Genomic DNA, 24,397 nt, shown 5'->3' on the forward strand with positions numbered 1-24,397 from the left:
AGTTGTTATGTTGCCACAATCAATCTTTGGATGTCTGATTACATTGTCACAACATTGTGGCAACGTAATATGTATAACTGGGTATTCACCCAGACAATTTTTAGTTGGACATCGTTAGCCAGTGGGTAGAGCTGTGAGTTGCGTCTCGTATTCAGATTGTGTCAAGATATGCTTTAGCTGGATTACAATTACACCTGACAGTAAAATACATCTCCTTTGACTTTGCATTTGCACTTTGTTGTTAATGTGTCCAAATGTCTCTGATAATCTTCAGAGTTGGTTTGGGTGATCAGATCTTCAATGGGTCTTGGGTGCATTTAAACCTGGATTTGATGTGTTTTTGTTCTATCTGAATACAATCTAATCACCCAGTAACCATGTTAAAACCAGGTGTAAAGGGGGTCATTGTCACAGTATACATGTATGGGTTAGGGTTAGGGTTAGGGTTTTTCACTAACTTGAAGACACTTTTATTTCCCCCATGTTTATTTCCCTGTCCACCACTAACATCAGTTGCATTTCTTTTGGATGATGGAGTTTTGTGATATTTATGACAGACGTCTGGTCCAGAGAGTGAAGGTGACATGGTGCCTTCCAGTCCCTCGTCTCGTCTTGCCTCTGAGAGAGTGACCCTAGTGGTGGACGGTACCCACTTTGTAGTGGACCCTGCCCTGTTCACTGCCCATCCTGACACCATGCTAGGAAGGTACAGTAAGACCTGCCAGTTAATGCTTGGATAATAGCCTGCTCCTTCCATGTGTGTCATGAAAGGCCTCTATCCTCTGGTGCAGACAATCCTTTAAATAAAAGAGTCTCACCAATAGAAAAGAGGTATACAAGATGCATGGATACCATTTGGGCAGATTTACAAATTCAAATTCAAACTCAACATTTTGCCCTGGAATGACCATGTCATTATAATATCAAATTGACCAAGGCAGTGTCCAATTTGTAACATCAACAAAGTCTGTAGGCCTACAACTCCAAAGCCATTAGCTGTCAGCAAATATTTGTGAATCTGGAATGTGAAACAATGGGCCTCATGCAAGAACATTTTCGTATTTTTATCGTAAATTTCTTGTACTTTTTTCGTGAGGTGGACTCGTACGAGTGTGCCACGTCAGATTCACCAAACGCTCGTATCTTCAGAAAACAGTCGTAAATGACCTGCGTAAACATGATGAATTCCACCTGTTCTAAATGAACGCGCGTTCACGAGAATAGTCAATTAGCATAATTGACGCCCCTATAATACTATATAAGGTTAGGCGTCCGGCCCATATGTCGGGAAGCTTCATTCATAAAAATGACACGGAAGACTAAGGAGAAGTCTACCAGCTCTGAGACTGAAGTCCTACTATCAGAAATAAGTCAACCAAAGCATATAATATTTAATATAATTCAATAGTGGAATCAAAGGTCCTGCTAAAGCCAAGGAATGGGAGAAAATAACTTGTGCTGTTAATGCAGTGTTGTGTGTCTGTTGTGCGTTCCCTTACGAAAATCAACTATAGTATTCCTATACATTTTAGATGAATACTAAATAAATATCCCAACAAAGCTAATTCCCTATAGGAATATTATAGTGATACTACAGAAGACAAAAATACCATGATAAGGTCAGTATAAACTCACTATTGAGTACCACAGACACTCTAAGTCCATATCGGAGTATTATAGGAATATTATAGGACTATAGTGATTTGTCGTTAGGGCACAGTCACAGAAAAAAAAAGAAAAAGAAATGGCTTGACATGAAAGTAGATGCAAAAAGCAAGGCGATCCATGACTATAACAGGAGGGCCAGGAGGAATTCTCCGTTACACAGACAGATGAAAGAATAAGCCTATAGCTGCCATAATTGGCGATATAGCTGTCGCCCTGGACAGCGACTTGCACCTCAACCTGGTAAAACCTAAAGCCATTTCTCTTTTTAAAGTTTAGATTCACTTGCACCCACATTAACGTTATCAACTGGAGTAAAATAGCCTAGAAATCAGATTTATCTCCCTCTATAATGTATTTCCCCCAATACAATCTAACCTTGCCTTTGTCTCATCTGAATGTTTGTCAAATAACCTGGCAAATTAGTGTTTTTTGTTTTGTCTTTGTATTGAGCGCACTTATAGGCTACTATGTAACCCAGATGGATAGCCTACTTATGAGATTTTATGCGGCTCTGGTAAAATAAATTACGCACTACCTTCTTTTGAAAAAGCCAACAGTGCTCCCTTGCTATTTTTCCTATGACTATAACCACTGTACTGGTTAATCTCAACATGATTATACATTACTTTACAGAGTCATTTACATATTCAAACTCAACATTTCTTCAAAGTGACAGAGATACAATCCATTAGTCAACAACAAAGTTTTTTTTTTGCTTTGGAGAATGGCAGGTTGATTGTACGTGACTCGTACGACAGGTCTGGACCACTCGTAAATTTTGTTCGTACCTAAGAGAAAATTCTAAATACGAGAAAATTGGTGAATGCGGCAAGTTCTCGTAAATCGCTCGTACAAGTGATTTACGAACGAATCTGTGCGTACGAGTGGTTCTTGCATGAGGCCCAATGTCTACTCTTAACCTGCTATCTGAGTTAATATCAAACCATGATCTATCCTCTTGTAAACTAAGAAGGCATTGTTGCAACCAGGGATGTGGCAGAATGTAAACCCACCTAAACCCAGTTTGTCACCCTTTTATCTACAGAAGAGAGTTAACCACCTTTTATCCACCGTATGTGGATATTGGTTTCATTATGTCTCAATGAAATCTCCACATAGCACATATTAGGTTCAGGATTGGTTATAAGGTCTGATATTGCTTATTGCTGGTTTAAGTAGAAGTAAAAGTACTGGTGTAAAAAGTCTACTTAAGTAAAAATAAAAAGTAGCTCATTTAAAATGTACTAGAGTAAAAGTTACAGAGTTATTTTTTTTAGAAAAGAGAGCATTGTTAGATGTGATCTTTTCCATGTGATTCTAAAATGATGAGAGTTCAAAACTAGTGAGTGAGTTCAAACTAGACCATTTAGTGCATAAACACAGTAAAGCCAAATTACTCTTTGCTGACTGACCATTCACTGTGAATGGCTCCACAGTTTGTCAATTTATTTTGGTCCAGTTTCTGTTGCTTATGGAGAGCCACAATATATTAAAGCAATAAGCCCCAAGAGGCCGTGGTTTACAGTGATTTTAGAACAGCTAAGGGGCGTTGTTAGGCACGACGCGGAGCGGAGTGCCTAACAACGCCCCTTAGCTGTTCTTGGGGCTTATTGCTTTTATAAAACGGTTACTACATATACCTGGTAAGGTTTCATAAAATAAACACACAGCAACAAAAAAATGCAATAATTTATTGATAACAAATAATCATTCTTCCGCCAAGCAATGTAGTTCTTCAGCGACATTTAGCAGAATGGTTGCCAAGCAACACACAGACGCAGACACGGACAATTTGTTTGGCGCAGTAATACTGATGTGATGCGGTCACAGGTGTGTGTTTATAGAGTTTTTTCAAACGGCTTAGAACGCAGCTCAGCCAATCATAATCAAGGACCGGAACTATCCGTTTTATAAGTACTCTTTAATGGATGTGAAAAAAAAAAAGTAAAGTGTAGTGAAGTACAATACCTCAGCAAAAATGTACTGAAGTAAAAGTAAAATTACTGACTTAAAAAAAACCTCAAACAAAGTAAAACAAAAAAGCTACTCAATTACAGTAACTGCAGTAAATGTAATTAATTGCTTCCACCCTTGGTAAATGGGCTATAACTTTAAATGACACCGGTATTCTCCTTTAAGTGAAAGAAAGCAGAAATTATCTATGTTTCTATTGGTGGTTGTTTGTCTTATGATGATCACAGATTGGAGGTTATAGTTTATCCATTTTGTTATATACTACTTACAACCTCTGATTGTTAGGGTCACCTTTAAGTGCAATAATAATCAACATAGCCACAGCTGTGACTCTTGGCTACCCAACATTAGTGCATTAGAGAAGGGTAATCTGAAAAAAGGCAACTAAAACCTGTCTGGAATTTAACAATATCAATAAGAAATCTTAATCTTAAATCTCAACCTGAAGTTTTTCCTGGAAGTTTCCATTTGACAAAGGCTAGACTATGGCCATGAAGGGATGGACCTGGTCAGCAGCAATGTTTAGGTTCTTTTATTTCTTCACATTGAGACTGCCGTAACTCGTTGCGGTGAGGTGGTAGTGTTGTTGTTGTTGCTGTCATTGTAGTTGTCTGTTTATTTGTCTGACATTGCTGTATGGCACACGACAAATTTCCAAAAGGACCAATAAATGCATCTATCTATCTATAAATCAAAAGTCTCTTTCACGTCTCCAGCTTGGCAAAATCACATCACTCCAATTCTGGCATCTCTTCACTGGTTACCTGTTAAGGTTTACAATTAAGATTTTATGATCACTTTAAAAGCTCCATCAGGTCTGGTCCCAGGCTATTACTTGTTGTATCTTATTTTATCATAATACTGTTTCATTTTATTTGATTGTTAAGCACTTTGTACTGTGTTTTGAAAAAGTATAGGTACACTGTGGCATTCCAATGATGCTCCATTGGTACGAACAGGCCTAATGTGAGCCAAGAACACATCCTCACACTGTTACACCACCACCACTAGGCTCTAGTGTTGACAGCAGGCAGGATGGATCCATAGATTCATGCTTTAACCTGCCAGCAGTATGTCCTAACAGAAACCAGGATTCATGCTGTTAACCTGCCATCATGTAGTGGAACAGTAACCCCTCTCTACCCTGTCTGTATGCTGCATACTGATGGTTTATTTATACATGACTCACTGTCTGGAGGAGCCAGAGCCAGCTGTTTTTGTAAATGGAGAGCTGTACCTAATAAAGTGGCCACTGAGGGTAGAGCAGACTGGCATGCTAATTCACCTCTTTAGGATGTTTGGACCAGGTCGACAGCACAACTTCACACGGCCCAACACCAAGGGAGAGTATGAGATAGCAGAGGGCATTGGAGCCAGCATCTTCAGAGTGGTTCTGGTGAGTTGGTCCTCTTATAGGATTAAGATGTGTTGATTAAGAGTTAGAGGTGACGCTTTGATCTGTGTGACTTTTGTTTCACATCGTATAGAATTTGCATAAATATCTTTTTCATCTGACTGTATGCTTTTTTTAAGGTGAGTTGACTATTTACATCCTGTCTTTCTCTCTTTGTATCTGTCTGTCTCCCAGGACTACTACAGGGGGGGCATCCTGCGGTGTCCAGAGGGGGTGTCGGTGGCTGAGCTGAGGGAGGCTTGTGATTACCTGTGTATTAACTTTGACTACAGCACTGTCAGGTGTCAAGACCTCAGTGAGTAATTCACTTTATGTTATAGTAATATTATGTGGCACAAACCTGGGGGCTTTTACTTTACTCTACTTTTGGCTACTTTATATCTCTGCATTTTGGTCAAATAATTGCACAATGTAACTAGGCGTCGACCAATACAGGTTTTTAAGGGCAATACCAATACTGATATTTTTGGATTGATGCTGCCAATAATAGTTATTTTGTGTTGAAAAAATCACAACTATTCATTGTCATTGTTTCCCCTAAACTGCAGGATGGAAAAGCCTCTGAAACACATTTATAAATAGAATAAAATATATACTGTATAGCATCATGGGACACTAAAACTGGCCATTGAAAGCAGGATAATAATAATCTCTCAGAGTCTCTCACTGTTACAACTAGGTCTACCTAGGATCTGGTTAGATTAAAAATTATCTTTTAAAGCTCATGTTGAGAATTGCGGTTTTTTTTAAAACATAAACAATGCCATACTTTGAATAGTAGGCTACATGCAGATTGAACCGGTAACATTCATATCTAAATATATATATTTTAAATTTGAGATCAGTTTATGAACCTCAGTCACTCAGCAGATGCCCTTCTTCAGAACAACAGGGTTAGGGTTAGGGTAAGGGTTACATGTAACATTCATATCTTGCCATGTCTGATGGTCCTGTAGATTTATGGCGGTGTAGCCTGATGTCCTCTGGGCCTCTATATGAATGCGTACCCTAGATTATGCCACAAAGGACTGTAACATCAAATCCTGTATCACAGGATACAGTTTAAGAATACATCATTGAATTCTCTATGAGACAGAAGGGTGGCCATCATTTACCACTCCAAGAGGTAAACATTGCCTCCTGTGTATTTACAATGCTCTCCTTAACAAACCACATTTACATTTCATCACTTTTAAAATTCCAAATGAAAGGGCCCCATACTTTACCATCGGAATTCATTAGTTTGATACACGTTAACAAGTCAGCATTTATGTTTTATGCACCTCATAAGTGGAATGAATTACAAGGCTCCCTTAAATGGGACTCTCATATCCTTTGATGTCACTGTTAGATGATGAAGGAATGTGCATGTTTCATAATGTTCCTCTTGTATTGTGTTTGTCTCTTTGTAGCGTGTATGTCTGTATTATGTGGAGCTGTAAATGTTTTACATTTCTCACGTTTGATGCTTGCCACTAGGTGGCGAGAATCCAAGATGTACTGATTTCCTCTAAGGTTATTGGTTCATGTTGAAGTCCAAGTTCAGGTCCAGGTTGACAAGCACATGCATAAAATATTGCCGCGCCTGCTTATGTTGGGTCTTCGTTGCAATTGGCGTTTGACATGCCTAAGCCCACATGTGGCAAGCATCTAACTAGCACTAAGCTAGTTTTCACTTGTTCATTGTATGTAGTGTACATGTATATGCATATTGTTCCAAGGTGCAAAACCGAGGTCAGCTCTAAATTGGCCCTGCCTGGTAAAATAAAGAATTTCTCCTGTTTCTGTAGGTGCGTTGCTCCATGAGCTGTCCAATGACGGTGCCAGGCGGCAGTTTGAGAGCTTCCTGGAAGAACTGGTTGTGCCAGTGATGGTGTCCAGTGCCCAGGAGGGAGAGAGGGAGTGTCACATTGTGGTGCTGATTGATGAAGATTCGGTAGACTGGGATCATGATAACCCACCACCTATGGGAGAAGAGTACTCACAGAGTGAGTAGTATGCCTATTACAAATATTAATAAATCCTTGCACAGTAACAGAGTGACCCAGCCGGAGATCTTGTGTGTCCAAATATATTCTTTGGTGGGTATATATTATATATTTTCTTTGGCGGGTATATATTCTATGGGGGTATGCCCTGTGGGCTGATTTGTAGATGTTTCCTTTCTTAGGTAGGAGGCCTTTGTTTATATCTGATTTATCACAAATATGTTGGAAGTTACAACTAGGAAATCTATGTTGAAACAAATAAAAAGTATTGTGTACAGAATTATGTTTTATCCACTTTAAATTTGAGATCAGTTTACAAACCTCAGTCACTCAGCAGATGCCCTTATTCAGAACAACATAGGACCCAATTCAGACTGTATAAAATTATAAGATATCACTTTATTAATCCCCTTGGGGAAATTCGGGACTCCCACAGATTGAGATAAGCAGGTTTGAGTTGTTCCAATTCAGACTATTCAGTGTGCACACTCGGGATTTTGGAAGTGTTAAAACCTTGGTTCTTGACACCTCCCATTATTATGGCAGAAAATCTGGCCATGGACTTTTCAGCCTTTCACGTCTTTCTACTAAGGCATTACCTTTAAATACTGTGCACTTTTAATTCAATTTTGTTTGGCATAATGCTGCATTAAGATTGAATTGAAAACTTGCCTTTAGCACATTAATGGGAAAAATCTGAAATTATTCAGGCTATGACTATATATATATACTATATTTTTATATAAAAATGCTCACTACCATTAAGAACTGCGCCAGGCAGCAGCCAAACGTAGATGACGTGATATCATGTCGAGATATTTTCAACACAGCTACAATGAAGTTTGATAGCAGAACATTTTTCAGATCATATTTTGGTGTCAGCCCCTTCAGAAGAGGGGAGCATGGGCTTCTTTCTAGAGCCACCATTTTGCACCAACGTGCAACAGAAATCCATCATAAAAGAGGCAAATATACCAATTTGACAGCCTCAACAGACTAGAATGCAATGCAGCTACAAGGCTTGTTGTGTTTCGAGTAAGGGCGAAAGTCATTCCGGGAAATCTAAGAAATCATTAACTGAAGTAGAAGTAGACAAGGCAGGTTGAAGGAAAGTGGGTACACCAAAGAAGTTACATTATACATTACATTATACATTATGTCATTTAGCAGATGCTTTTGTCCAAAGCGACTTGCAATAAGTACATAAGAGTAGAAGGGGAAGAAGATCATGATGGATAGGTTAATACAAGTGTAACCTGAAGTTATGTGTCTTCAGTCTCTGGCGAAAGATGGGTAACAATTCAGCTGTTCTGACAGAAGTGGGGAGCTCATTCCACCATTGTAGTGCCAGGGATGAGAAGAGTCACGACTGGGATGAGCGACTTCAGAGTCGATGTAGCGATGGAGGGGCTAGGCGACCTGCAAGGGTGGAGGAGCGGAGCTGGAGTTTGAAACCTGACCAGTTATTGTAGATATGGAGGGGCTGTTCGATACTGCCCTGTAGGCGAGTGTCAGTGTCTTCAATTTGATGCGAGCAGAGATGGGAGGCCAGTGAAGTGACTGGAAGAGGAGAGTGACGTGAGAATTTCGGTTGGTTGAACAGACGGGCTGCAGTGTTCTGGACGCACTGTAGAGGTCTGATGGCAGAGATGGGTAGCCTGGCCAGAAGAAGTGGGTGGGAGATGACAAGTGCCTGGACCAGGAGTGTATTCTGCAGATGTTGTAGAGGGAGAACCTACAGGAGCGTGTTGTAGCGGCAATGTTGGCAGAGCAGGACAGCTGGTTGTCTAGGATCACCCCTAGGTTTTTGGCAGTCAGAGAGGGCAACACAGTGGTGTTCTCAATGGTAATGGAGAGGTCTGTGTAAGGGCAGTCTTTCCCAGGGAGAAAGAGTAGCTTCATCTTGTTTTATTACAACACTTCATCACAAAATACCACCTGCAATGAATTAAACATCACAGACTGATGATATCTAACAGTGTAAGTGTAACACCCGTCCCATGTAGCTATATAATATTATGTGAATCTGCTATGTGGAATAGTACTATGGGCGGGGCCTGGGTACGGTTTCGAATTTAATGCCGCTATTACCTGTACTTATAAATTATTACGACTGGCGGTGCCTCCAATAAGATTGAGGAAGTATAATAAAGGTATATATGCCTCCTATTAGGTTTTTTATCTTGTGTCTTAATTTTATCTACCCTTTTTAAACAGCATTACCCAAAACATAAATTACCTATGATTAACCATGACACAACAAGTATACTTTAACTGCAATAAAACCAAATTTAAGTATTTATTAGTCCAAGTACACAAAACAAAATTACTTTAGGTCACTTATAAAATAAATGACCATAGAAGTAATACCCAATATTAATAAACACAAAATAATTATTAGTTTATCTTATTACCTTCCAGTCTCTTTTAAATCTTCATCTGTTACCTCTAATTAGGCTCTAATATCACAAGTGCATAGCATCTTTACCATGTGAACATCAACAATATACTGTGGGCCCACACTCTCACACACCCTCTCACTCTGCAACATAAACCAAAAGGTAAACCAAAACCCCTGTTGCAGGCCTGAGTCGTGGCTTGGGAACGTGGAGGCCTAAAAACTGTAATGGCCACTTCACTTGTTCACACAAGCAATCAAAAGAAAAGGCACGTGCAAGTTTATCAGTACTCACGAATCCAGGGAATATTCAGAGGGGTAGATGAGGGGAAGCTGGGTAATGGACGGCCGTCAGAGCGCAGAATAAACAGCAGCAACAGTCTACAGCACACCAGCAGGGGGTAAACAGTTCTCCATAGTGGTCCAAAGGAGCTTTCCCGATCCTCTCTCTTACAGTCACAAATGTCCGTCTCCTGAATCAGATACATCAGTTAAGCAACAAGTCCATATGCTATTTCATGCCGATCTAGCAATAGCTTGTCTTAATCAATTGCTTCAAATGCAAAGCTAACAGTATGAAAGCAAAGCTAATGGCTATAATGCTAATGCTAACGGCTACTCGCGATTAGCAACACAACTCGTTTTTACACTATAACCTTTAGTCACAGTATAGAAAACAATACACAAACTTGTATTTACCTCTTGTAGATCACAAAAGTCCCAACCATAGGATAACTGGTTGTCAACCCCTAAGTTATGAACGTTATTGCTCTCGTACAATATCCAATGTTCACTCGACGGTGATAATTCGCTTCTGCATTTCTCCAAAGCCCGGGAACCTAGCACGTTACGACTAAGCCCCACCCCTCCACCTAAGAATGGACTTGGGTTGGCTGTTAAGGCCCTGACACACCAAACCGACGTCAAAGAACCAGCGGCGACGAAGGCCGACTGTTGCGTCGCCTCACGTCGCCTGTGTCTGGTCCAAAAAGTTGCACTTGAACACACTGCAAAGACTACACCCGACGGCCAACTAGCACGTACGTTCTGCGCCTGCGTGAGGGGAAATAACTCTCCATACCATATGTCTGATAAGAAGTTGCAAATGGCACTGGCGTTGTCAGCCCTTGGTCTTTTGGTTGTGGAAGAAGAAAGGAAGAGGCGGAGAAAAATAAGGAGAAACCGCACTAAATGGGTGAAATCATGGATACTCCAGCGACAGGCTCAAGGGGCTTTCCCGAACCTGTGTCGAGAGCTGGAGATAAATGAAACCTCCGATTTTAAAAATTTCGCTCGGCTCTTTCCTGTTCAGTTCCACATGTTGAAGGAATTTATCAGTCCAATCATCAAGAGGCAAAACACAAACTACCAATCAGAGTGATCTCTCTCACCGACGGGCTCCACCGCCGATTCAACATGCTCAATCGGCCGAAAAGCCGCCAACTAGTGCCGACGGTGCGGGACACACCGCAAAAACTAGGGACACAGACGCTTACCGACGGCCCGACATTGGCCGACGGCCGACCGATGGCCTGGTGTGTCAGGGCCATTAGTTTTAGGACGTTCCAATTAAAGAAAAGAAAAACAAAGATTGACATATTATGTTGCAAACCAAGTTAGGCTGTTAGGCTGACTACACGTGCTGGCTCATGTACATATCAAACAAACTATGCTCATTTGCATGAACTCCAACCTTTGACCTTTTAAACTGTAACGATTATGACTCTTATATTTTTATACATTTTATCCATCCATATATATTTTTAACCCTATTTATACATTTTGAACTAGTTTCCTTTTCAAAAAACTATTTACATCCTGATGTCTAAATGAATTTTAGCCAGGGCTACATAAGAATATCTTAAGGTGTCAAGTGTGAGCAGTTGTTTGTGTCATTGGTCATCATTCCATTAATGTTCTGTCCAGTTGTGTACAGCACCAAGCTGTATCGCTTCTTCAAATACATTGAAAACAGAGATGTGGCCAAAGCCCTGCTGAAGGAGAGAGGTATGAAGAACATCAGGATAGGAATTGAAGGTACGTTAACTACCTCCACTACTTGTTACTTCCCACGCAATTCTATAAATCGGCCCATTTAACTTCCTAACTCTCTTTTAATGTCATGCTTCTTGCTGTTATAACTACGTATAGACAAGTTGTTCTCTCGGCTGGATTTACATAAGTCCCAAAGATCTCAATGGTAACCCTTTGTAGCACTGGTCTTTTGGTGGCTCCCAAACAGGGAGAAACCTATATTTGCCAGTTTAGACAGCCTGAAAAGATCAGACCAATGCAGCAAAGGGTTTAAAAATGAGATATTCGGTTGTGAATTCATTCTTTTCCTCAGTCATACATACTGGTTGTTTTTGTGCTGTCTGGTTCTACGGTATCTCAGGATACCCCACCTGTAAGGAGAAAGTGAAGCGACGTCCTGGCGGGAGGTCAGAGGTCATCTACAATTACGTCCAGCGGCCCTTCATCCAGCTCTCTTGGGAGAAGGAGGAGGGCAAGAGCCGCCATGTTGACTTCCAGTGTGTCCGCAGCAAGAGTGTCCCCAACCTGATGGCCTCGCTGGGGGAAAGGCCGACCCGACCAACTGCCACACCCACCCCGCAGGTCGACGAGCTTGATAGGCTGATCGGCCCTGAACTGCGCCCACAGCCACTCCTATCTGCCAATAATAAACACAATTGAGAATGGGCCCATGATCAGGGCCCCGTTCCATAAAGCGCGCTAAGAAAAGTGGGGATTAAAATCGAAAACCTGACTTGAATGAACCTAACAAATCAGTCGGGGCTAAAGCGGTTCCATAAAGCTCAATTCAAGTTCACGCAATCAGACTAATTCAAGACAGGTTCAAGTAGTCAAGATAATTGCGTGTGCACGCCATTCTTAAGCAGCCCGAGAGGTCGATCATGGATCAAATCGATACACCATGGCAAAAAGCAACGGTAAAGAGAGAGAGGCAATGTTCACGGCCACCGAGCGGCGCTTATTAGTAGAAATATATGAAGAAATGAAACATATAATAACCAAAAAAGGTAATACAGCTGCCATAAACAAAACAAGAGAGAAAGCCTGGCAAGAAATTGCTGATCAATTGAATGCGTAAGTAGCAACTAAGTTAAAATGTAATAAAATATTTTGATACAACCAAATTAAATCTTGGGCACAATGCATTCAAACAGTTAGTAAGAACAGAAAACCTGTAGGTTATTAAAATATCTTATACAAGAATACATAGATATCAAACCTCAAGGCTGCAAATGTATATATGTTCACTCGTTTAATATATACGCAGGGGTTAAAGTGGGCCGGAACGATCCGGAACGGCGTTCCGGCACTTTCGATTACACTGACACTGACAGCGCACGTGACGAGACAGCAGCACCTTGCAGCAGAGAGTTATTCAGACCATCTGAATAGCGAGAAATATACACAAATCTATTATATTGTAATTTATTCCCATGCATGGTGCTCAGAGTAATCTCAGTCAGCGGCTCTTCTGCGTCTCTCCCTCTCCTCTCGCGCCGTGCGCACGCAGGCAGGAGTGAGAGTGAGTTACTATGGTTACGGGGACGCTCTGTGTCTGTCGCTCTGAAACTTTCTCGCGATTCCCAATAATAGGTTTTTAGGTTAGTATGCCTATGCAAAATCATGAATGTAAGCACCTCAATGCTGAACTTTTAAACAGCCACCACCAGCACACTTAACTCCTGCAGAGGAGCTGAACAGGGGGAGGCCAGTCATTGAGGGAATAGAGGGGGGAACAGCGTCTGAATCCATGCCACCTAGTACTCATCAATGAAAGGACACGCCATGACTGACAAAGAATGACACATGGGTTGAGGTCCTTATTTAGAGACCTTTACTGTATTGATTGAAAAACCATACACCCACTAAACACATCTAAGTTTACTTTTTGACATTGTTTTAAATGTATTAACCAATACATTAACCAATACATTTTTAAACATGGTTTCCTATCGGGCAAATAGAGGATAGAGGCATATGGATTTAGATACTACATTTCTGGTCAATATAATTTTTTGCAATTGTACTGTTAACTATTTATGTAGCTATTGTCATTCTATTGGGGTAATTTAGATTGAGACATATTTTATGTAGCATAAGCCTAAATGTTTGATATCACATACCATATAATTAAACACGTAGGTCTATATCTTATCATTTATCATTGTATAATTTATTTTATTTATTATTTATTTAAGTTGATTTTCTATGAACTTTAATTTTTTGACTGATAGTGGTTAATAAAGTAAAATAATATGGCAGCACGCCAGAAAGTCAGTGGTAAAATCATGGCTTTCCCGTGGGGTCAGTGTTACAGGAACTCTGGTTAAGCAACAACTCAGGCTTAGCCTGACAGTTAGCCTGCCCTGGACCAGGTTAGTTTCCCAGCATAAGTTGCCATAGTAACTGAGCTTGAACTATGTTGAACTTGCTTTATGGAACTGAATCAACTGAAAATGAGTCAGACTAACCGAAAGAAGCCTGGCTTATTTGGTAAACTCGCTTTATGGAACAGGCTTCTGGACATGAAACTAACTTTTGTTGTCAACCAGCAATGGTGGCAAGTGGATTCAGAATTATACTAACCAATTTCAAATCTTAGCAGCCAATAATGGTTGTGTTTTATGTTAATGTCTACACTTAGGCTTGAATTTATCAAGCATTTCTAGGATCTTTCTTACCTTTCAGGTCACAATGAATAAGATAGTCAGTAGGATCTGATTACTTATGAGCAGTCAGCAATCCAAGTCTTTCTTTTATTATTGATGTATGATCTCTGCTGCCTCCAAGCTCTTGCTCTACTTTTTGACCAGTAGTGCTTTTACATATTTGTACATTATTTGTATGAATGGGTTCCAGCTAATATTTTATTTGTGTACATAAAACATTAAAAGATAATCTGGACTGTACAATAGGTTGACACTTTAGGCATGTAAATAGCTAGTTTGATATTTTTTTAAATAAAGCTATAGCAGTGATAACCAGAATCACTTTATTTCAGCAAGTACATTCAACATGTTTTTGGTGGATTGTTGTCAGAGACAATGAACACAAATAATATAATAATAATAATAATAATATAAGTACAGATGCTGTCCACAGTGCTATTGTAGGAACATTACAACCAGGAAATGCTCACATGGAGATGTCTTTGTTTTTTGACCACCTTATTGATTTTCCTTTCACTGGAAATTTTCACCACAGTATTTTCTTCTATCCCCCTGATGCATGAATTAAAGGTGAATTTTTCTATTTCGACATTTTATTTCATTAAGCCACATAAAGCCCTCTTTTTTTTTTTTGGCCTAAATTTGGACTTTGATCATTTTTTAAAAATATTCCTTGTTAGTTCTTAAATGTTTTCTTTATTTCATAGCAAGGACATATGACCACACTTGGAAAACATTTTATTCAATTACACCTTACTTTTAGGTCATTAAGCCACATTAAGCTGTCATATTTAATGGTAAGCATGTATTATATGTAGCCATTATTCATGGAAAAGTAGCCATGAATAACTATTATGTTCATTAATCTGTAATGACAATTGTGTGCTTGTCTTTCCCACATACTGTAGTCCACAGAAACAAGTGATGAGATTAACAACGTAGGTGAGCAGATGTTATATGATATACAGTATGTAACTGTACTTAAGAAGATGTTTTTCCCCCAGCCGCCAACAGTGGCAGTAATGATCCCATTTTATAGCGCCGAGTACAACAATGCGGCGTAGAAGAAGAGTGCGCTGCCCAAGTACAGTGATATGCAAGCCGAACAAGTCATATAAAGGTAAGAATTTGTCCTATGTGATAACTTTTTTGAAAACCAACATGTCACCCAGCTATCACGGAAGAGTTTAAGGATTTAATTTTGTATGGGAAAACCTTGCCCAGCTACTGTTTAAGTTTGAAAAGTCTTTATAAGATTTTCTATGGAGGTGTAGGTAACGTTACAACACGCACTAACACGGAAGTCAGTTTGGAACATGTGTCCTTCCATGCTGAATCAAACACTAGAAAAGAAGAATACCGTAGTCGCATGGATATAGCTTAGGTAAACATTGCAGTTTCTTATTTTTAGTATTTATTGGGGAATAATGGAGAGTTCACACAAGATGACTAACTTTACTACCACGGAGACATTTAAGCTAACCTACTGAGCTAACTAGTTATAACCGCTGTAATGCGAAAAGAATGGTAATGTTAGAAACAGAATCAGATTTATTGCCAGATACATTTACACATATGAGGAATTTGACCTAGTGAGGTTGAAGCGAAAGAAATAAAAATAGTAAATAAAATAATAATCAAGCACGTTAATCAAAATTAGAGAACAAATCAGAACACAGTGAAACTAAATACAGAGGGAAATAAACAGTGGTAAGACAGTAATGGCTCATGAAGTTGACTATGTTTAACTTATAATAAATACCGGTATGACTGTAGTGTTATACATATATACACTTATAAGAACTGTACATAAAGTGCCTGTGGTTTATAGATAAATAAAACTAAACTTCAAACTTTAAATGTTCAAATTAGCTAAACTAGGCAGACTATCTACCTACTGTCTACTACCTATCTTCTAGAACTGTTCTTGGCTCTCCTATATGTGGTATATGATATGAATTGCTTTTTACATTGCTCTGTGTCATTTCAGCTGTGTTGGGCTCTGTTTGCTGCCCTTTTTCATGTGTCTGTCTGTGTCAAGCACTTTGTAAGTTTGAAACGTGCTACATAAAGATTGACTTAACTCTCCTGTCTCTGAATAAGGGAGAAAAGCCATCTGTCTCTGTCTCACTCTCTCTCAATTTGATTAAATTCAGTGAGGCTTTATAGGCGTGACCATAGTAGATTTACAGTATTGCCAAATAGAGCTGCAACGATTAATCGATTAATCGATTAGTTGTCAACTATTAAATTAATCGCCAACTATTTTGATAATCGATTAATTGGTTTGAGTAATTTTTTAAGAAAAATAAGTCAAAATTCTCTGATTCCAGCTTCTTAAATGTGAATATTTTCTGGTTTCTTTACTCCTCTATGACAGTAAACTGAATATCTTTGGGTTGTGAACAAAACAAGACATTTGAGGATGTCATCTTGGGCTTTGGGAAACACTGATCGACATTTTTCACCATTTTCTGACATTTTATAGACCAAACAACTAATCGATTAATCGAGAAAATAATCGACAGATTAATCGACAATGAAAATAATTGTTAGTTGCAGCCCTATTGCCAAAGCACATAGAAGTAGGACCAGGACAAAGTATGAATATTATATCAGCAGGAAAAATCTCAACATTAAAGGATACGGCTGGTGTTTTTAAAATACATTTCTTATCGTCAACAAATCCTTTGAAAATAACAAAATCAACAATGTCTTTTGCTCTACTATGGAAGTTTTTCAATTACTGTGACCCACAGAAGACAATCTGCATGTGTGTACCATGTTCCACAAATATTTCACCATCCACAAACATATTGAATGATTTGCAAAAATGCATGACTTATTATCAATAATTGTATTTTAATTTAAAATAAAAATAGTATAGGTTTTACAAATGTGTAGAAATTGACACATTTTCAGAGCAAAAAAAATGCATGTAAAATGATCTCTACGCATTTGTGGATCAAAAATGTGCATTTGAAATGGTCTTTATGCATTTGTGGATTGCTTCCAGTTTGTTTGTAGACCACGTGACATTTGTGACTTCCGTGTATTTATTTGCGGATTTTTGTCCAATTCGTACTGAGCCTATCTGTAGAAGCGATCCACAAATGCGTAAAGACCATTTCACGTGCATGAAAATGTTAAATTCATCAATACATTTCTGTATTATCAACACCTAAGACAATATTATTTTATCATAACATATAAACAAAGGTGTGCATGTGAAGCATCTTCCACCTGCTCCTCAAAGACTTGAGAGCTCAATAAAGCTTTGAATTTTTATTTTGTTATGACTAATGTAACTAAGAAAATAATCGTTAGATGAATCAATTAATCTAAAAAATAGTCGACAGATTAATCGATTACCAAAATAATCGTTAGTTGCAGCCCTAGAGCCTCACGCACTTGCCGATTTCACAGTGGGACGGCCCTGAACCCTTGTGGACCTAACGGGAACGCGCCTCCGTACTGAGGCCGGGAGCGCAGACATTGGGATCAGACCATTGTGGAATGATTTTGAGTGCAGAATATATTTCCCACAATGCACTGTAATATCTAGTGAACAAGCCTGGTCACTAAAACGGTGAAAGTATACCAAAATGCAGTGCGAGTCTGTCGTTACTAGGGCTGTCAAAATTGGCCAAAAATGACATTCGATTATTCCTTCTAAAAAAACACATAGGTTCGAACCATTCAAATATCTATTTTTGCGCATTATGTCCATAAGAGGGCAAACCAATACAACGAGAGACATAACTACTTGTATAGGTATATTTATTTCAACATAAACATGTCTTTTAAAAGATCTACATACCTACACATTACAAAATAAACAAATAAAATAATGTCCTATACCGTAAAACTTCATTTAAAGACCGTAGACCTCTCTCTCTCTCTCTCTCTCTGCGCCGTGGTTGGTGCTAGAGTGAGAACTGAGAACGCGCTGTCTCTCGGAGCGAGATCAAATGAATGATTCGTAATTGATATATTATTCGATAGCCTAATTTTTATACAGGTTAGGTAATATTCATACTGGTTTAAATAAATAGTTTGATACAACTTTATCTCGAGGTTCCACAATTTTGCCGTCTGACCAAAATCCGAAGTATTTCCAAACAGGGCTTTTTAGATTGCTCGGAGGGGGGTGTGAACTCTCTGCCATCATTACCACACGGTTGTTGTTGAATTATTCGCTCGTTTCAGCTTGACCTACATTTCATTTTCAATCAGTGAAAGTGATGTTGTGTGACTCCTGTCCGTCATGCAGTGCATTCAGTGCAGCGGCCCAGGCCCACGCGAGAACTCGCGAGGCAGACAGCCGCGGTAGTGCTGCTTTTTTTTTTTTTTCACAATCGAATATTAATTTTCACAATCGAATGTCTGTTTTTTTTTACAATTTGATTATATAATCGAATTTAGAATATTCGTTGACAGCCCTAGTCGTTACCAAGCAACGAAGTTGTAACCCTTCCATGGCTTTATAATGATGGCATCCTCTTCTTCCAATGCATTAACATGTGTTTGTAGTATGCCCTCTTGTGGTTAAAAGTCGATAATACCGGTTTTGGCAAATACTTTGATGGAGACCGGACCGGTTTTGAAATTCTCTCACCGGCCCAAGCCTAAACGGGTATGTAAAAATATCTCCATAGTCCCGAACGAAATAGCCATTCGGTCTGAATATCAGGCTGGGGGCCTGATATTCAGACTAAATGGCCATTTCGTTCCCACTCCATTATTCAGTCTGACATTGCCTCCATGTTAGCCGTTTTCTGTGTGGGGGGGTGTTGATTTTCCCCGAACCAATCACTAGTGACTGACGTATCCACCCGCTGATGTTATTTTCAGTTACACTGATGCTGGGGATATTTACTAACTTTACCAAGAATGTTGGTTTTTGACAAAAATATAATCTTTGCAAAGACAATCTGTTGGTTAAGGAATGATTTCAACAAATATTATTCTGCCGAAATGCCAATGAAAAACCGTTGCACGAATGGTTCAAACTTTAGTCCCCCTGATCGTTTTTCCCATCAAGAAATCACCTTTGAATAGAGCAACACCAGACTCTCTGAATCGTGACTAGGGATGGGAATTGATAAGATTTTATTGATACCAATGCCATTATCGATTCTGCTTATCGGTCCGGTTCTTTATCGATTCCCTTATCGATTCCCGATCAATTTTCTGTGTGGAAAAAAAAGTAGGCCCACACAGGTTTTCAGCGTCAACGCAGCTGTTTTATTATCTCGAGTCTGAACACAGTGTAGAATGTCTGCCTAATAACATTTGAACATGTTAAAATAAATTACAATGCTCCTTTTCTTAAAATGATATAACTTGGAAAACAAATAAGATCTTTAGATGGTTACCCTAAGATGTTTCAACATATTGCTGGTTTCCACCCTTAAGGCTGCGTTCACACATAGCGTTTTTTCCCCAACCACCAGCGCCCTTTTCTCATTAAAAGCAATGGGAAGCGGCCGCAAGGCGCACAAAAGGCGGCCACTCCCGAAAAGCGCTGCAGCCGGCGTTTTTTTCATCAGAGCGGAGCGCTTTCAAAAGTTGAGAAATGTTCAACTTTTCAGAAAAGCGCCGGGTGACGTGAACCGCTTTTTACCAGCCGACCAATCGTGATGACAGAGACGCCGGCCGTTTCCCATAGCAACAACAAATATGGAGAAAGTGAAAGTCCCGGTGGAGAAATGGGATGTTGTAATAAGTGAATTTCCGTTACCGCAACAGCGATCATAAAGGCAGTATGGATTATACTGGACATGTATTGGAAATATCTGGTAAGCCTTTGCTTGTTACACAACACTGTTTTGTCTGCTAGAAGTGCTAACCAGCAGGTTAGTGAGCTAGCAGCTGCTCAGCTAACGTCAGGTGACGTTGCCGTGATCCGCTTCTTATTTCTCCTCACAAAAAGCACTCCAGGCAGCGCTTTTTCCACATCAAAAAACGCTATGTGTGAACACAGAAATTATAATTTTACAGACGTTACAAGTAGCACTGTTGTCATCTTTCTTCGTGAAATGAAGCCACGCTTTGGACCATTTCTTCCTCTCGGCCATTCCTTCTTGTTGCAAGTTTCCAGCAGCGTAGATGCAGAGTTTGACGTCATGACGCATGAGTTCTTGCAATGCGCATGCGCAACGGTCAGAAAAACATGCCGGCATCGATAAAAAGAATTGATAACCTCGGAGGCATACGATTCCGATGGATCAGACAATTTGGAACCGGTTCTCGATTCCCATCCCTAATCGTGACCCGCCCACTCTTCAGACTTGGTCAAGGAGTCTGGAACCAACCCTAACCAGTTCAGAGCTTACCATTGAGCCCAGTGTTCTCCAAGCATCATTATTGAGATGGTTATTCCTGACATCTTTTTACGAAAAGTTGTGGAGACTTGTTGATTGTGTCACTCGCAGTGTGATAATGTTTTGTTGTTAAAATTATTTTTACCTTTATTTATACGTGGTTGGGTATTGGTTCACCCTTGTGTGGACAGTATTTGGATGTTGTTCATTGTTGTTTCTCATGTTATGCAGACATTGTCACAAAATGCTGAGTGACTCTGAGGCGTTGGAGTTGCTTTCCTTCCTGACCCTTGACACACGACCTGATGTCAAAGGTCAAGCCACTGAGTACATCCTGGGCCTATCTGCACACAGGTATGATAAATAAAAATAATAATATCCGGGATTATTTTTCCGCTTAATGTAAAATATTCGTAATAGCAATTAGCCCATCAGTAGCTATTAGTCCATCCATTAGAAGGTGCTTTACAATGACAACCACTGGGCTTCTTTCTTCAATTAATGTTTTTTTTATATACATGCATGTTTAATATGCAAGGTTAAATAAACTTGATTAAATTAGGCTGCATTGTGTTTGAAAAGTCAAATTTGTATCAGCTGACCTTTATGTTAACAAAGTATACCAGTTAATGTAGAATAACATGCACAATAACAGCATTTACAGTTGACTGGGTCTAGCAGGGCATAAATTTGACAAACTGACTGTTGGAAAGGTGGCATCCTATGATGGTTCCATGTTGAATGTCACTGAGCTTCTCAGTACGGCCCATTATACTGCCAGTGCTTGTCTATGGAGATTGCATGGCTGTATGCTTGATTTTATATACCTGTCGGCAATGGGTGTGGCTAAAATAGCCGGATCCACTAATTAGACAGGGTGTCTGCATACTTTTGGCCATATAGTGTATCAAAAGGTATAGTTTGACTCACCAAAGGAGTCCATTTATGGGTTTCTCACCTATTGTGTCTATGTATTTAGAAGCTTGTAAATCATAACTGTAAAGTGATATTAATTTGGTGTTCTCAGGGTATGTAAAATAGACACTAAACAGAATATATTGAAAATTACATTCATTTCTGAGCATCCAGTCTTAAGTTACATGACTTTATGCACCCCTTGCTTCTTCAATCAGGTTGTTTTCAGCACCCTAAGAATTTTTGTTGTATTTCATTCTGTCCATTGATTTAACCACTTTTGTTGTCAAATATCTTTAAATATAACAACCCATTTCTTAAAGGGGACACTTCACAGATTTAGGATGGTTTTGCTTTGTTCTACTGTTTTGAGGATTTGCTGCTCTACCAATTTCTCATCCGCTTGTTTACTAACTAGCTATTGCTATAGTAATCCATGTCTGTTCTCCAGGGATGGCTGCTGCTATCTCCGCTCTAAACCTGACTTCCTGGTGGCCCTGGTTGATCTGACCGCTGACCCCTCTATTGCTATAGTGAAGGATTGTTACCACGCGCTCATTAATCTGTCAGCTGATGAGACACTGCACCAGGTAATTTGTCTCATTTGGTTAGATTTAGGATTAGCCACTCTGGCATTGCATCATAGTAGACAGCTACACTGTCTCGCACACTCAATAATGACACCTTAATTCTGTGATTAGCAATTTAATAATCTTAAACCTCAAATTACAGAAAATATGACGACATATATGAGCATTTAAGATTATGTGATGTTATAACAGGTTAATTGTAACATGTAACAAATTGTTGTCACAAGTGTATATAAATATCCATGCATATGAAATAATTCACAATCTGTAGGCCACACCTTGGTCCCTCTTTGAGGCTTTCAGAATGTGGCTTCTTCTGATCCAGTATCCCATGGCATCCTCTCACCCCACCCTGGATAAAATCATACGGAAATCACAGCATTATTTATCTATCAAACATAACTTGTAATAAGTTACTTTGCTCATCCATGACTCAAACTGCAAGCTCTGGGAGGAGACAATGGGTCAAGTAATGAGCAGTTTTAGCGAACTAGCTTCTACTAACTACTAGTTAGCTATCTTGCTAATCTTAATAGTAATTTCCAATGCAAAGCTAAGAGGCTAACTAGCAGAAGGTCGAGCAGTCAACTCTATCTAAATACACTGTTCTTACACCATATTCTGTAACATGAGCAAGGTTGTAATTGTCTACTCTACTAGCATAAATGTTTGTTTTCTGTTTACTTCTCCGGTTGTATCTGCTTCAGATTTTCCCTTAAAGCTCTATGTGATAACTTTTTAGTGGTGAAACATTCACTTTTAATTGCTATTAGTCTTGGAATTGGCCTTTCCAAGCTCCAACGAAACCATCATCATAACATGAGACCCTCTGGAACAGCCGATTCTGAGCTGTGGTAATAGTAGCATAAATAGGAAATAGTAGTGTACTCGTAACATCTGGGTACTATATTAGTAGACGCTATCGCTAATGCTAACTACCGCGGCTGCGTTAGCATCGTAGCTATATTTTAGCCCATAGCTTTTGGTGAGTAGTATTCTACAACGACAGACACAATGTTTTATCTCAAGCATCTTAACATATTGTTAGTGTTTACGTGATCAATAAGCACATGATTGTTTGTTGTCTGACATCATTAAAAGTTTGACAGCAGTAAAATCGATAGAGTGCAAGTTATCACATAGAGCTTTAAAGTCTGTGGGTTTTTCCTTTTGGCTAAACTCTACCGATGACCCACCTCTTGCATGCTAGATTACTGCCAGGCACATGTTGGTCACTGAAAAGTCACTGGCACAGCAGACAATGGCGCCCTCTGCTATGCTGAATTGGTGCCCAAATACTGCCCCATCGTGAATCGTAAAAGAGTCCAAGCCCTATTGCAGGAATTAGGAGTAAGGGTTAGGTTAGCCTAGTGGGCACTGTATCCTAGTTGGTCTAGTAGTGGTGACAGTGCAAGTTCTGGGTTCACATCCTGATGCTGTTTGTTTCATTAATGTTTTCAGCCACAAAAGGGCAGGCGGGCACCGCGCATTTTTGTTTCAGGAGGAACTAAGGAACCTAAGCACTCTGCATGGCAAAAAACGTTACTAACAAATGCACAAATGCACACACACAGCCTGGCGGTGTTCCTCCTTAGCACTTAAACTCAACTATGACAAAGCCAGCATGATAAAATAACAGACAAAATATAAGATGGTTTATTAAAATGAGGAATATCAGACTAACTGTATTGACATGTTCAAATGAAATACTACTAACCCGAAAAAAACACTCTGTTAGCCTATTATTTCTTACAAAAATGATAATGAGCGAACCTTTGTGACACCACAAAGTTACAGAAGTCCAAACGGCTCATTTAGAGGCTCGGTTTTCTAATCTGGATTGTGTGGATTTAGTTGGCGACCGTGCGTTTTGATACTTTCACCATGTTTAGATAGCACATCCAACTCCTTTATAATCAAAGAGGCAAGGGAAATCCTGTTTTCTACGATATGGGACCTTTAAGGAAAACATGAAAAAAAGTAAAATGTACAAGAATGTGTACATTTGTTTCTCCTCTCTCCCAGGTGTTGGTGACAGAGGCCAATAGTCTTCCAGTGTTATTTAAGAACCTTTTGGATGCAGAGTACTTGTTCTCTGATCGGATCTGTACCATCCTGTCCAACCTGACCCGCCACAAAAAGACGTGCAGGACTGTCCTCAAGGTTAGTCCTCTGAAAGACCCATGACCCCAACTTGCCTTTACTGCTTGAGGCCCATGAATGTGGCCCCCCAAAAAAATTACATTGCCTTCATGCATGACTGCACGATTGAAATGTCTTTTTAAGTACACTGTACTTTATCCTGCTGTGTTGGTTTGAAGAAACCCACATCACAAAAGGGCACAAGTTGCAGCAGTACACTGTCTTTGCTGTGGAACTGCACTGCATCTCTAGATTGTTACATGCATCTAAAACAATCAA

At 39.5% G+C, this 24,397-nt stretch overlaps 2 protein-coding genes across 2 annotated transcripts in view; both read left to right on the plus strand.

Moving 5' to 3' along the window:
• Positions 1–602: 602 nt before the first annotated feature.
• On the plus strand, positions 603–12,136 carry kctd20 (potassium channel tetramerization domain containing 20). Its single transcript, XM_078283382.1, has 6 exons — positions 603–706; positions 4,936–5,038; positions 5,231–5,351; positions 6,847–7,044; positions 11,369–11,479; positions 11,838–12,136. Exons 1-6 carry the CDS (start codon positions 696–698, stop codon positions 12,134–12,136), a joined length of 843 nt encoding a protein of 280 aa, XP_078139508.1. The 5' UTR covers positions 603–695.
• Positions 12,137–15,217: 3,081 nt separating this feature from the next.
• The window catches only part of hgh1 (HGH1 cochaperone), a 38,562-nt gene continuing 29,382 nt past the window's right edge, over positions 15,218–24,397 (plus strand). The window contains exons 1-4 of the mRNA XM_071915444.2: positions 15,218–15,265; positions 20,703–20,825; positions 21,838–21,976; positions 24,002–24,139. Coding sequence (XP_071771545.1) covers positions 20,716–20,825; positions 21,838–21,976; positions 24,002–24,139 — 387 coding nt within the window. The 5' untranslated portion in view covers positions 15,218–15,265; positions 20,703–20,715. The remainder of the gene's footprint in view (positions 15,266–20,702; positions 20,826–21,837; positions 21,977–24,001; positions 24,140–24,397) is intronic.

The sequence above is a fragment of the Centroberyx gerrardi genome, chromosome 5 (genome assembly GCF_048128805.1).
Source record: "Centroberyx gerrardi isolate f3 chromosome 5, fCenGer3.hap1.cur.20231027, whole genome shotgun sequence".
NCBI lineage: Eukaryota > Metazoa > Chordata > Actinopteri > Beryciformes > Berycidae > Centroberyx > Centroberyx gerrardi.

Coding starts and splice junctions, on each gene's coding strand:
- kctd20 (XM_078283382.1), top strand. Junction 5,352..6,846: donor TGTCAGGTGTCAAGACCTCA/GTGAGTAATTCA, acceptor CTGTTTCTGTAG/GTGCGTTGCTCCATGAGCTG. Junction 7,045..11,368: donor GGGAGAAGAGTACTCACAGA/GTGAGTAGTATG, acceptor TGTTCTGTCCAG/TTGTGTACAGCACCAAGCTG.